The sequence below is a fragment of the Solanum lycopersicum genome, chromosome 10 (genome assembly GCF_036512215.1).
Source record: "Solanum lycopersicum chromosome 10, SLM_r2.1".
Taxonomy (NCBI): Eukaryota; Viridiplantae; Streptophyta; class Magnoliopsida; order Solanales; family Solanaceae; genus Solanum; species Solanum lycopersicum.
Window position 1 is genome coordinate 62,963,301 of NC_090809.1, and position 14,122 is coordinate 62,977,422.

Consider the following 14,122-nt stretch of genomic DNA (forward strand, 5'->3'; position numbering starts at 1 on the left):
ACGAACAACTTTAAAAAAATCACATATAACTTAAAAGCCTTAAAAAAACAATACAAACTGTCTCTCAGTGAGCTACCATACAATAATTAATATGATGATCATTGACCATTGTCCACTAAACAAAAGTATCAATCAATTGATACATATACATCATGATTAATAAGATTGACAAGGCTTTATTTAAAAGATAAAAACAATTTAAAGAATCGATAAATTTTATAGCTAAATAGTAAATTTTATGGTAATTAGTAATAAATTTGTAGTTCCTTCTATTTATTTATTTTTTAGTGGAACCAGTAAGGTACTGTATTTTTTTCATTTTTTTTATATAAAATATTAGAAAGTTGTATACTTCAAAAATTAGAGTGGTCAAAATATGTGGGCTTGATATTATATTTGTTCATTAAATGAAGCTCTTTTCTATTTTAATTTTCTTCCATCCACTTCTTTCTAGCTTTTTATGTTAATTTTTCAGAAATTAATTAACCATTAAAGAGTTATGAAGTTTTCTTTTGCATTTTCTAATTGTTTTAATCCAACATCTGAGATTATGGAAATTAACCAAATTATTCCCTATGGTAATTAAATTCTCTAATCCCATTTGTACAATTCTTAATAATTACTACTGCTTTAATTAATTAAACTTGTACATATCTTAATTATTGTAGAAAAAGATGGACAAAGAGTTCAAAAATTCTCTATTTTTTCTTACAAAGAATTGAAGGTAGCAACTCATGGATTTGGAGCATCAAATAGAATTGGAGAAGGAGGATTTGGTTCTGTTTACAAGGTACATTTTTTTATCCGACTTTTAACTTTACGAGTACTGAATTCTATAACATATTATTGAAAAGTTTAGAAGATTTTTCACTCGTTCCTCTTCAGACCTTACTTATGAATAAGCTGTCGTTGTTCGACTTTTTGTTAGGTGGACGACTATTTAAGTTAATTTTGTGCATTTTTTTTTACAAAGGGTCGGCTTGAAGATGGAAGCTTTGTGGCTGTGAAAGTTTTATTAGTTGATTTAGAATCAATGAGAGGTGAAAGGGAATTTATATCAGAAATTGCTGCATTGTCTAATATTAGACATGAAAATCTTGTCACCCTCAGAGGATATTGTGTTGATGGGACTAAAAGACTCTTAGTCTATGATTACATGGAAAATAATTGCCTTTCACAAACATTACTAGGTAATTCTTTCGTTTCTCGCGCGTTTTGAATTTTGAATTTTCACTCTTATATACTGATAAAGTTATAGTCATGTGACCATAAGGTTGTTTATTTGAGCTAGAAACAGCCTTTTGCAGAAATACAAATAAGATTGTATAGGGAAAAAGGATAATAATATATCCATGAACTGTTTTAAATGATATACAGATACCTTCCGTCGTACTTTTGGAACATTGATGCCTCTGCTGTCAAAAAACTAGAGCATATATGTATATACCAATTATACTAACGGACATACACGTGTCATAATCTTATCTGCCGGATAGTGAATAAGATTGCACCACGTGTCCCTATTTAGTCTTCCGTTAGAGTGAACGATATCTATGCTCTAGTTTTTCGACAACAGAGACACTAATGTCTCAAAAGTATGACAAGGTATCTGCATACTATACACGATATCCTTTGTCCCAACTGTATATAATAGACCCTTGTGGTCTGACCGTAGTGCACCAGACTACCCAGTATAGTGCCGATCACATCGATCCGAACCACGTTAATTATTGTTAACTACAAATTACAACTCATACTAACATGGTTGTTTGACAAGCAGGGGAAGAACAGAACAGAAGTAAATTTACATGGGAACTTAGAAGAAAAATTTCAAAAGGAATAGCAAAGGGACTTTCATATCTACATGAAGAAGTGAATCCTCATGTTGTACATAGAGATATTAAGGCCAGCAACATAGTTCTTGATCACAATTTCACGCCAAAAATCGGGGATTTTGGTTTATCTAGGCTATTTTCGAAGAACATTTCACATATTACAACTCGAGTTGCTGGTACATTGTAAGTTACATATTACAAAAATTGTTCTTTTTGATTGCACACATCAACTTTACGAGTGTCTAAGCAAATCATGTTATTAATTTCTTGATTAATGTTATGCCCGAAGAGGCTATCTTTCTCCAGAATACGCGATCAGTGGACATTTAACTCGAAAATCAGATGTTTATAGCTTCGGAGTATTATTGCTAGAAATAATCAGTGGTTGCCCTGTTATTGCCTTTGACATTGAGAGAGGAGAACATTTCCTAGTTAACAAGGTAATTATCAATCATATTAAGTTAATTAAGCTTAATCCTAATTTTTTTACAATCTGATAATCATAATCTTCATTTTATCAACAAAATTTAGCTCTTATAATCACTGTATAATTAGTGTATATACACCATCAATTGCTACTAAAATGCTCAATTACTATATTATTGGCTTGATGAGACACTTGCGTATATTGACAGTATAAATAATTTCGATTTATTAGTGTGTAACACATAATTTGTCATATGCAAACTTTATGTAACTAGTTACACTTTTTACTATCAGTTTATCAGTAGTTATCATTTAAGTGATCTGATGGTGTTTAATTTATTTCAGGCATGGGAAATGTACAATTCTGGTAAATTATTAGAATTAGTGGACCCTATATTAAATGGAGAATTTCGAGACGACGAAGCTGTCCGATTCTTGAAAATTGGGTTACTCTGTGTGCAAGAAATAGCCAGTCTACGTCCAAAAATGTCATCGGTTTTTGAGATGTTGAATAGTGCAAATTATATGGAATTAGATGACATAAATATTATTCAACCTGGAATTCTTGCTGATTTGGGAGATGTTAAAATAGGTCAAAAACAATCATCTAATAGTTTTTTGTCCAATGTTGTAACTTTAGTTAAAAAAATGTTGGTACAAAGTGTATATTTCTCACACACAAAGTTGGCCTAATACTCTCTTTGAGAAAATATAGGATTCGAAGCAGAAACAGATTTAAGATTTGAATTTTATAGATTTTTATAAATATTTCAAAGTGAATATACAAGAATAATTAGTTTCGTTCACAAGAAAATATATAAATATTGTTCCCCTTTAGTTTGCCTCCACAAGGTAATAATAAAGTCTGCATACACTCTATCCTCCTCACTCTATCCTCCTCAGATTTCATTTTGTGAGATTTCACTGAGTATATTGTTGTTATATTAAAATTGATTTGATATAAGTACTCCGTGTAAATAAGTATTTCCAGTGACAAGAAATTGAGAGAGTAGAACACACTTTTCTTAGTCCATTATTTTGATGTTGAAGCAAATTTACAAGAGAAATTAGAAAACCAAAATAATTAAAAACAACCAAACAAGACGGAATTACAATATTTTGGCACATTTTAAAATTAATAATAATTGCCAGTATAGCTTATATTAATTCTTATTATTATGCATTGCTTCTGAATGAATTAATTGATTTGGATGCTCCAGCTCTCAAAATATATTGATGATATATTGCAGCAATTGCAGCACCAATAAAAGGTCCAACCCAAAAAATCCACTGCACCATCATACAAAAAAAAAAATAATTATAATTTAGAAAAAGTATTTTTTGATGTAAAAAATAAAAAAAATAAAAATTGCTTACTTGGTCATCCCATGATTTATTTTTGCCATAAATTACAGCAGCTCCAAAACTTCTAGCTGGGTTAATACCAGTTCCAGTAATTGGAATAGTGGCCAAATGAACCATAAATACAGCAAATCCAATTGGAAGTGGTGCCAATACCTTTAATCAATTAAAAAAATATTAATTTCTTAATTGATTAACTCAAGTTAATTATTAGTAAAAAGAAGCATCAATAGACAGGAATTTAACTTGTATACATCAAAGGTGCAAATATAAGTCCTTGTGATAATTAATTATTGTATTCTTTAGGTAAATAGTTATGTTTATTTAATTAGACTCAATTGAATATATTTATTTTGATTGGATTCACGATCCAAACTATTTATCTGACTGCTCCCTTGTTTTAATCACTTAATCACTGCTTCTTCATCTTTGATACGGTTAGAGTATATATTTACACTGATAGTATCTATACGCTCTGATGATATCAAACATTAATTGAGCAGTCTTTTAATTGAAACACTTCATGTTCTTACTTGATGCCATCAGAGTATATATACACTCTAATAGTATCAAGGAGTAACTGAATGACGTTTTCCCTAAAGTACTACTTCTTCCTCTTTGATGCCATCAAACTATATATACACTTTGATGGTATTAAACTGTAAACATGCATTAGTAATTAAAAACAGAGAGTGTGAAAATAGGGGTTAGCCGCTTGTAAATAGTTTCCCTCATTAGGGTACAAGTGTTCTTTTCCCTTTTGTTTTTTTGATTTTCCACTTTGTAATTCGGATTCATATTGAATCTCAACTAAATTCAGATCACGCACTGCAAGGCTCATTCTAAAAGTGATCTATAAAAATCTTTTACTGTACTAGTGTGTAAGGGCAAAGCTAGGGGGGGATGCAAAAGGTTTATCTGAATGTTCTCTTGTCAGAAAAGTATATTGTGTATATAAGATCAAAATATTGACAAAGAGTTTCCTAAAGACGAATCAAAGCGACAAAATATCAAATCTCAATAATTCATGACAATAAGATCACTCTGCGGCTCGAAAAAATTGTTAGATAGTGTTGAAAACTTGTATACTCACAGGAACATGAGAGTCTCTGGCATTTCTCTTGGGATCGGTAGCAGAAAAAACAGTGTAAACAAGAACAAAAGTGCCAATAATTTCAGCACCTAATCCAGTGGCTATGTTGTAACCAACAGCAAGTTCATTAGCACCACCACCATACTTAACATAATAAGCCTTTTGAAATAACTTCACTAAACCACAACCACAAATAGCTCCTAAGCATTGTGCTACTATGTAAAAAATTGCTCTCACTAATGACACTTTTCTGGCCAACAAGAGTCCAAATGTCACAGCAGGGTTAATATGTCCACCTGCATATACAAAATCATTAAATTTATCGTCCGTAACATAATTAAGTAAATAAAAATATGCTCGCTCAGTCTGATACTTAAGTTTTCAAATTAGATGGTTACATAACTCAAATCTTATCACTACTTATTATCAGGATTATCAGGCTCACGTATGATAAAACATTATAATAAAAGAAAAGTTTGATATATATATTAATACGAAATGATGATCACATAATTTAACGTACCAGAAATGCCAGCTGTGCAATAAACAAGAACAAAAATCATGCCACCAAAGGCCCAAGCAATGCCAAGAATGCCAACACCACCACATTGGTCACCATCACTTTGGCTCTTGTAGCCAATCACAGTGAGTACAGTAATGTATAGAAACAAAAGTGTGGCAATAAATTCAGCAATAATAGCTCTGTAAAATGACCATTTTCCAAGTTCCTCAGGGTCAATAAGTGGTGCTGGAGGTGGGTCTTGGTAGTCTTTACTAGGGGCATATTGGTCATTTCCATACTCCATATCCTTTGCCATTTGTAACTAATAAAAAAAATAATTTGTTTTTTTTTTTTTGAGTTAGAGGGAAATGTGTAAAAATAATTAATTGTGGTGGAGTTGATAGAGAGTGAAGAGTGGTATTTATATATGGATTAGCTTGGATTAATTAATTAATTAGTGGAGTATTAATTAAACTCACTTTTTAGCCGCCCCATTTTAATTTCTTTTTTGTTATATTAATTTTCATGATCAACATAGCTCACCTTTTTAAAAGGGTCTGATATCTAACAATAAGATAACATATTCAGTATAATTTTATAAACGAAATATAAAAAAGAAAAATTGCACGTAAATTTTTTTATGATTTTAAAGATAATAGTTAAGAAATTTATGATAAATTTACTCCAACTTTAAAAAGCTAATTCAATAAATGAAAATTATTCGAGATATATAAATAATAATAATAAAAAAAAACATCAATACTCTATGTGTGGGACTCATCTTATGTTATAATAATAGCTTTTTTTATTTATGAAAAAACAAGACATAATATGAAAATGTTAAAGTGAACCGCCCATCTGTATAAACCACAAATTAATATTTGTTGATATATAATGACTCATATCACCGTTCATTCCAACTCAGCCCATAATTATTTTCTTAATTAGAATCAGTAATATATAGCCAATCATTTGGTTTTATTAAGGAATTAATATGTGTTATAAAGGCATATTATATAACGTTATCTCCACGAGTTTAGAAAGAATAAAAAGGATGCTATTATTAGTGTATTCGATACGAAAAAATATTTTTAATTTAACAATATTTATATATAATTTAATAAAAAATTATACGAAGGGGAGAGTAATCGGAGGTGGAATGTTGGGCGCGTTGGATGAATAGGATGATACATCAAACATAAACTATCATTTGTAGAATTTATTTTTCTGAAGAAAATGTTTTTCACATTCTATCTAATTAAATATGAGAAAATAAAAAATTATTTTTTTTCGTATCAAATATATCATAAGTGGTTATAGTGTCTCGATGTGTAGAGCAACTAAGATCATAATAACTTAGGATTACGTTAATCTAAATTTAGTCCGATTTCCAAACATACATTGAACACAAAATTAAGATCATAGTAATTTAGAATTACGTTAATATAAATTTAAAAACAAATATTAAACTATTAAACACACACGAGTGAGTTGTAAATAAAAAATAGAAAAAAGTATCATAGTAAGGTGCTATTGGTTTTGTGGACTCTATTAATTGGTCGGTTATAAATTGCATTTCTATAATTAAAAAAATTTAAACTCTCACTTATTTTTTACTTTTTTTTATTAGTTTTATGATTTAGGATTATGAGTGGATTTAGTACTACTTCATCTAATTATATTATATGATATTGCTTGATTATATAAGAGGTTAGAAAATTACCTGCACAACAGTTGTATTTTTATAAGGCCACTCAATATTTGTGGTGGAATTACATTATTTTAGTCAATATAATTACAATATGTTTCACTTACTATATGGATCTCCCAATTACCATTACATTCTCTTTAGGCTTTCAAAATTTTGACACTTATCCATTCCATTAGTGATAGTGGAAAAATTATAAGAGCATTAAAAGTTTAAACAATTAGTTTGATAGAAAAATATTAAATATCACATGATCAAAGACTGAGTCTTGAAAGTTGTAAAAGTGTGTACTCTTTTGTCTTAAATTATTAATCGTAATTTTTAAAAATAGTTATAGCAGATAATTCATTTTAGAAATTTAAGATAAAATTGATTTTTTTTTCTCATTCTATCATTACTAATTATTTTTGAATACTATTATATAATTTAGATATAGAGGTTAAGTACTTAAAAAGTTGTATTATATGGAATGGAAAAAAAAAAGTCATTTTGAAAGATCTTAATTAGTAGCTAAACTGTTCGATTATTTATCCAAATTTTTATTTTATTGGTGAGGGTTCGATTTTCACTTTATAATTCCTTCTTTCAATCCTACCCACTTTATATTTTTTTTGAATATTTATTTAAGTGAAATAGATCTAAATTAATAATTTTTGTATTGTAAGTGTTCAAGTAGCAAAAACTTCAAAATTAATTTTATCCTAATTAATTTCCATCGTCAAATTACCAATCATTTAGGAACAATAACTCAAGCACACAACAAATATTTTCCTATTAATAATCTAAAGCATTTAATTAATTATTAATTCAAAAGCAAAAATGTACTACAATATGAATTTGCATGTCCAACCCATGCAACCTTCAACACCTAAACTCATCCAATTGGGGCCTAATTAAAACTTCAATCTCTCGTAGAAACAAATTTCGAGAAGAGTTTTACTTCATATTCTATATGCTGACAGTATAATAAAAAATCAAACTAAGTATCATCATCAGATCCCTCGTTGATCTCTTCCCTAATAGTCTCCAATCCGGACTTATGCGTAGGCTTTCGTCGATACGTTATAAGGGCTGGGGCAACCTCCATCCTGCAAGAATGTACATTTCTTGATCCCTTTGTCATATTTGCAAGGAAATTAATTGATCAAATAACAACTTAAAAATAGTGATTTAATTTAATTATTAGGATATGGTCCCTTTCCTCCTATAGCTTTTATGGAAGAAAAAGAGACCACAATTTGAGTTTATTATTATTTGTAAATTGTTTTTAATCTTCTGATGAATTGGAAAGGTAAAGATTTGGGCTTTATATAGTGGAGATTGGACAATGAGTAATTGGCTTGTCCTTAAAAGTAGGACAAAGTTTTATTTTGGTTCTTGAATTATTCAATGGTGAGATTTTTATAAATATTGGATGGCTTCAATTATTGTCCATACGAAGCATACTTCAATAACATAACGATGTTTTAGTTAGTAAATGGGCCAAACTAAAATAATATCAAAGTTATGCCCCGGCGTAACTAGAACAATAACAATGTTTTTCAATTCTCTCGAATATGTAGCGTCCAAGTTATTTTTGCAATACGCAAACATATAGCAACCGTTGTTTAAGGTAATTGTGCCAGAATCATTTCACTTCTTTGCTCATAGTTATTGAACTCTTATATTATACTTTCACGCTTCATTTATTGAGGTATGGGCGTTATAAGAGTTTTTAGAGTCCCACAATAAAATATGAAATCGATAATTAACTTCTTCTTACATGATAGTTAATTTTTAATACTAAGTTAAGCCTAAGATTTATTTATTTTTTGCGGCTTTCGTTGTCAAAACATATTGAAGAATAGAGTTGTTGGTTAAATGAATCTGGAAAAGGTTGTAAATTACGTTCATATATCTACCATATATATATACATATACATACATATATATATATATATATTTTTTTTTTATTATTATTAGTTTTAACTTGACACCTCCTTAAAAAATATTTATGAATAATTTATTATTTTAAACTAATCTTATTAATTATGAAGCAACAAGAGTATTACATAGGGAAAAAAATAGTTAGCAACTTGCAATGCAAGTAACACAATTGTGAAAAATGTGAATTAAGACTTCGAATTTTACCCTTATTAATCAATTGTCATTGTGTAGAGAGAACATATCAAAATTTTCTAAAATTTCATGACATGATAATTTATCACACTTTTTGTTAACACCTTCAATGGAGACTCAACTGCTCAACTACTTAGCTGATCAACTCCTTCAATGGAGGTTTATGTGCAGGTGTGTGCAGAGGAATGTGGTGCGTAGAGGAGAAGAGAAGAGAAGTAATAACAAAATGTAGAAAATGTGTATTTTGTATTATTGATAAGATCAGCATTTACATGTATATATACACCACTAAAACATGATCATAACCAACTCAGTAAAACAGTTATAACTAATTTATGCTCATAACTAACTAATGAGCTGTATAGTTGTATCAACTAACTACTTTAACTAACAACTAATTACTTAACTAATTGCTATCTATCTATTATCTTCAATACTCCCCCTCAAGCTGTATGGTGCAAATAAGTTGTATACACCCAGCTTGGATAATAGGAAGTCATGTTGAGTTCTCCCTAAACTCTTTATTAGTATATCAGCCAGCTGCATTCTTGAAGGCACATGCTCTGTCTGAACGAGTCCTTCTTGTATTTTCTCTCGAATAAAGTGGCAATCAATCTCTATATGTTTAGTTCTTTCGTGATAGATAGGATTAGCAGCAATTTGGAGTGCTGCTTTACTATCACAAAACAACCTAATTGGTAATTCCAACTCTATCTTCAGCTCTTTGTACAGACCTATTAACCACACCACTTCTGACACAACATTGGCCATGCTTCTGTATTCTGCTTCAGCAGAACTTCTTGACACAGTTTTTTGTTTCTTCGACTTCCATGAAATCAATGAATCTCCAATTTTCACCACAAAACCACTAACAGATCTTCTTGTCATAGGACATGTAGCCCAATCAGCATCACAATAGACTGAAAGTTGTTTACAAACCTTTGATGTCAGCATAATTCCCAGACCTGGTGCATTTTTTAAGTATCTTATTACTCTTAATGCACCCTCCATGTGTGACTTCTTAGGTTTGTGCATAAATTGGCTGAGATTCTGCACTGCATAACTAATGTCTGGCCTTGTCATGGTGAGGTATAGCAGCTTACCAACTAGTTTCTGATAGCCAGTTGGATCATCAAGAACTATGTCTTCATGTGTATCTTGAGCTTCATAGCTCATGTCAAAATCTTGACTAGTGAACCTTTGATTAACTTCCAAAGGTGTGCCAACTGGTTTGGTGCCTGCAAGACCAAAATCTGAAATAAGGTCCAAGGCAAACTTCCTTTGACTCACCATAATACCATCTTTGCTTCTTGCTATTTCAAGACCAAGGAAGTATCTCATCTCCCCCAGGTCCTTGATCTTGAAATGAGTGTTTAACATGAGTTTAGTGGCTTGAATCAACTGAGAAGAAGAACCAGTGATCAGAAGATCATCCACATAAACTAAGACAAGAACCAAATCAGAACCAGAACATTTGGTGAATAAAGAATAATCATAGTGACTCTGAGTGAAACCAGAACTTATAAGTGTCTCACTAAGCTTCAAATTCCATTGTCGAGAAGCCTACTTCAAACCATAAAGTGATTTGTTCAACTTACAGACTTTAGACTCCCCCTGTTGTAGCAAGCCAGGTGGAGGAACCATGTACACTTCCTCAACTAAGTCACCCTGAAGAAAGACATTAAAAACATCCATTTGATGTAGAAACCAACCATGCATAGCAGCTAAAGAGAGTACTACCCTCACTGTTACCATTTTAACAACAGGAGAGAATGTCTCTTGATAATCCAATCCTTCTTGCTGTGTATATCCTTTAGCTATAAGTCGAGCTTTATACCTCTCTACCTCACCTTGAGCATTAAACTTGACCTTGTAAACCCACTTACAGCCTATAGCCTTCTTCCCAAGAGGCAATGGTACTAGATCCCAAGTATGATTATCATGTAATGTCTAGCTCCATAGCTTGAATCCAATGTGAATGTTGCACAGCCTCATTGTAAGAGGTAGGTTCTGGTATAGCTGAAAAATTACACAGTGACTGAAAATATGGTGTAGAAATGGAATAATAGGACATGTATGAGGATAAAGGGTGAGCAGTAGAGTAAGTAGGGGAATGTGTAGGACTGTGTGTAGCAGTATGAACAAAGTCATGTAACCATCCAGGAGGTTTAGAATATCTAGTAGACCTTCTAAGGTCAGTTGTAGTAGAAGTGTCAAAATGGTGAGAGATTGGACTAGGTGAGGAAGTGTCAATTGTTGTGAAGGTTTGATCTGGAGAAGTAATAGATGCTTCATGCAAAGGGATAGTAGGAGAATCATCATAAACAAACATATCAGAATTTTCAAAAAAAGAAGAATCACAGGACTCATCTTGAATATGCTGAAATGGATATTGATCTTCTCTAAATGTAACATCTCTACTAATGAAGAAGGTTTGAATAGATAAGTCATATAATTTGTATCCCTTTTGGGTGGTAGAATAGCCCATAAGCACAGACTTGATGGATCTTGTGTCAAATTTATCACCATGAGTATGGTGATTGACAGCATAGCATAAGCAACCCATAACTCTAAGATGATGTAGAGAAGGTTATTTGCCAAAAAACACAGCAAAAGGAGACCTTCCTGATAATGCAGTGGATGGTATTCTGTTAATCAAATAAACTGCATTTTGAACACACAGACCCCAAAATCTGATAGGCAAATTATCTTGAAATCTAATAGCTCTAGCAACCTCTAGAATCTGTCTATGTCTCCTTTCTACTACCCCATTCTGTTGGGGTGTGTAAACACAAGAGCTTTGATGAACAATACCTGCTGTTCTAAACAACTCACTACAATGAGAATTAAAGAATTCTGTACCATTATCACTTCGAAATATCTTGATATAACCACCAAATTGCCTTTGTATTAGCTGAAGAAAGTCTTTCAATACAATGAATACATCACTTTTATACTTGAGGAGGAAGATCCATATCATTCTACTACAATCATCTACCAAAGTAAGAAAGTATCTATTTCCATCATGAGTAGGAAATTTATATGGACTCCAAACATCAGCATGAATCAAATCAAACACATTATCAGCTCTAGTAGGACTTTAAGGAAAGGGCAGTCTAGTTTGCTTGGCCAAAGGACATATTGGACATGATGTCAATTTTGAAGAACTAGAGATGTGTGGTATTTGCATTTGCTGAAGAACCTTGTGAGGAATATGTCCTAATCTTCTATGCCACAAATCAACATCATCCAATGTACTCAAAGCAACTAAAGGAGAAACAGAAGAAGCAACAGTTGGAGAAACAATGTGTGACCAATCGTACAAACCATTTTCCATGCTACCAGTCCCCTTCACTTTCCCAGTGTGAAGGTCCTGCAATATGCAATGATCAGGATAAAACACCATGCAACAATGCAGCTCTTTAGTCAGCTCAGAAACTGACAGTAAGTTGTATTTGAAATCTGGAATATATAGAACATGAGATATATCTCTTTGTGTCAATCTAGACTTCCCACTAAAAACAATTGGTATTTTTTGACCATTAGGCAAATGAACCTTATTATATTCAGTTGTAGGCAGTAGTTGAGTATCATGGAGCAAGTCTGGAGTAGAAGATATATGATTTGTTGCACCTGTGTCAACTATCCATCTATGGCTAGATGAATTATGTACTACTGAACAGTTAACAATACCTGCAGTGTTAGTTGAAGGAGTAGTATTAGGATAGCTGAGTTGATTGCTTGTAAAAGCCATGTTAACACCAGCTCAGATTCCATCAAAATTCTGGAGAAGAAATGGCGTTCAGATCCAAGGAAATGATGAAAAAGATAGTGAAGAATATAGGTGGAGAGAAGAACATGGCATCTGGAGTTAAAGAACGGCTTGAGAAATGCGTGCCAAATGCAACATAGTGGATTGAATAGTTTTCATCTTAAATGTACAATTTTTTTGGAAGTTTGTGGTAAACTGGAAGTGGGTGTGATTCTGTAAAATATAGTGTCTCGTAATGGGCTAGATGTTATCAGAAGGCATCTTCTGTTTTATAGTGTAAATATGGAAGTCTGCTTACCATGAATACAGTGGAAACTACAAAACTAATGAGTAACAAAATTCCAAAAAAACATCAAGATTATTAACAGTGCAAAGGTTAGCCCAACTAAAGAGGCTAACCAAACATCTAGCCTTCAAAAATCCATACACCATCGAAGCATCTGTGTTTCCTCTCAATCCTAGTACACCAGAAAATTCTTAATGGCACCATGTTTCAGATGGACTTGTTAATTTCCGTTGAGCTCCTGCTCACATAGGCATCTCTTACTGACAAAGGTACTTTCCATTTCAATCCAAAAAATGTTTAGAAACAGATTCCAGCTGTCAGTGGCCACATGACAGTGAAGGAGCAGGTGGTTGATGGATCCAGCATCTGGCTAGCACATGAAACATCTGTTTGCTAGTTGAAAGTTCTTTCTAGTTAGATTGTCTTGGGTGAGGCAAACACCCTTTAGAGCCAACCAGCACTTTTGGTGGAACTTTTGTTTTCGGAACTAGTTTCGATGGCCATAAGTCAATTATCATACTGTTTGGGCACATTATACCTTACCATAACGGTGTAAAGAGTTTCCTTAGAGTTGTTCCACTTCAGTTTGTCTCTCTATTGTTTTCAGCATGTCAATGAGCTCATCTATCTTCCCCTTAAGACGGGGGGTTCCAAGTGCTGACTACTCTATTATGACAAATAAGAGAGTCTGGATTGCTTGCAGCAAGGAACATATTTGGGAATACTCATTTTTCAGTCTAAAATGTTATGTTGGTCCCATCTCCCACCTAGAATTGGAGAAAGCTTCCCATTGAGTGTTATGTGTTTGTAGTTGCTTGAAACTTTTAGTTGGCTTGCAAATGCTGGTATTTGTAGTCTGCTGCCTTTGGATTGTAGTTATTTCTAGCTCCCCAAAGATAAGTTCATATTTTGAACTGCAGTGTGTCATATGTGGTGAATCATAATAAACTGTCATTCTTTACTTCCCCCAAAAAATAAATTGTGATTTGTTTATTTGAACAGGTCTAGGAGGACTTGGAA

At 32.1% G+C, this 14,122-nt stretch overlaps 2 protein-coding genes across 2 annotated transcripts; one reads left to right on the forward strand and one right to left on the reverse strand.

Annotated features, from left to right (window-relative positions):
* The first annotated feature begins 402 nt into the window (after positions 1-402).
* On the forward strand, positions 403-3,534 carry LOC101248931 (putative serine/threonine-protein kinase). The gene is made up of 6 exons (XM_004249750.5): positions 403-578; positions 669-790; positions 974-1,190; positions 1,781-2,018; positions 2,125-2,275; positions 2,607-3,534. Exons 1-6 carry the CDS (start codon positions 500-502, stop codon positions 2,952-2,954), a joined length of 1,155 nt encoding a protein of 384 aa, XP_004249798.4. The 5' UTR covers positions 403-499; the 3' UTR covers positions 2,955-3,534.
* LOC101247873 (aquaporin PIP2-1-like) lies at positions 3,373-5,541 on the reverse strand. The gene is made up of 4 exons (NM_001287379.1): positions 5,240-5,541; positions 4,717-5,012; positions 3,639-3,779; positions 3,373-3,551 (listed from the first exon to the last, which is right to left on the reverse strand). The coding sequence occupies exons 1-4, from the start codon at positions 5,532-5,534 to the stop codon at positions 3,438-3,440; spliced, it is 846 nt and encodes a 281-aa protein (NP_001274308.1). The 5' UTR covers positions 5,535-5,541; the 3' UTR covers positions 3,373-3,437.
* Between the last annotated feature and the right edge of the window lie 8,581 nt (positions 5,542-14,122).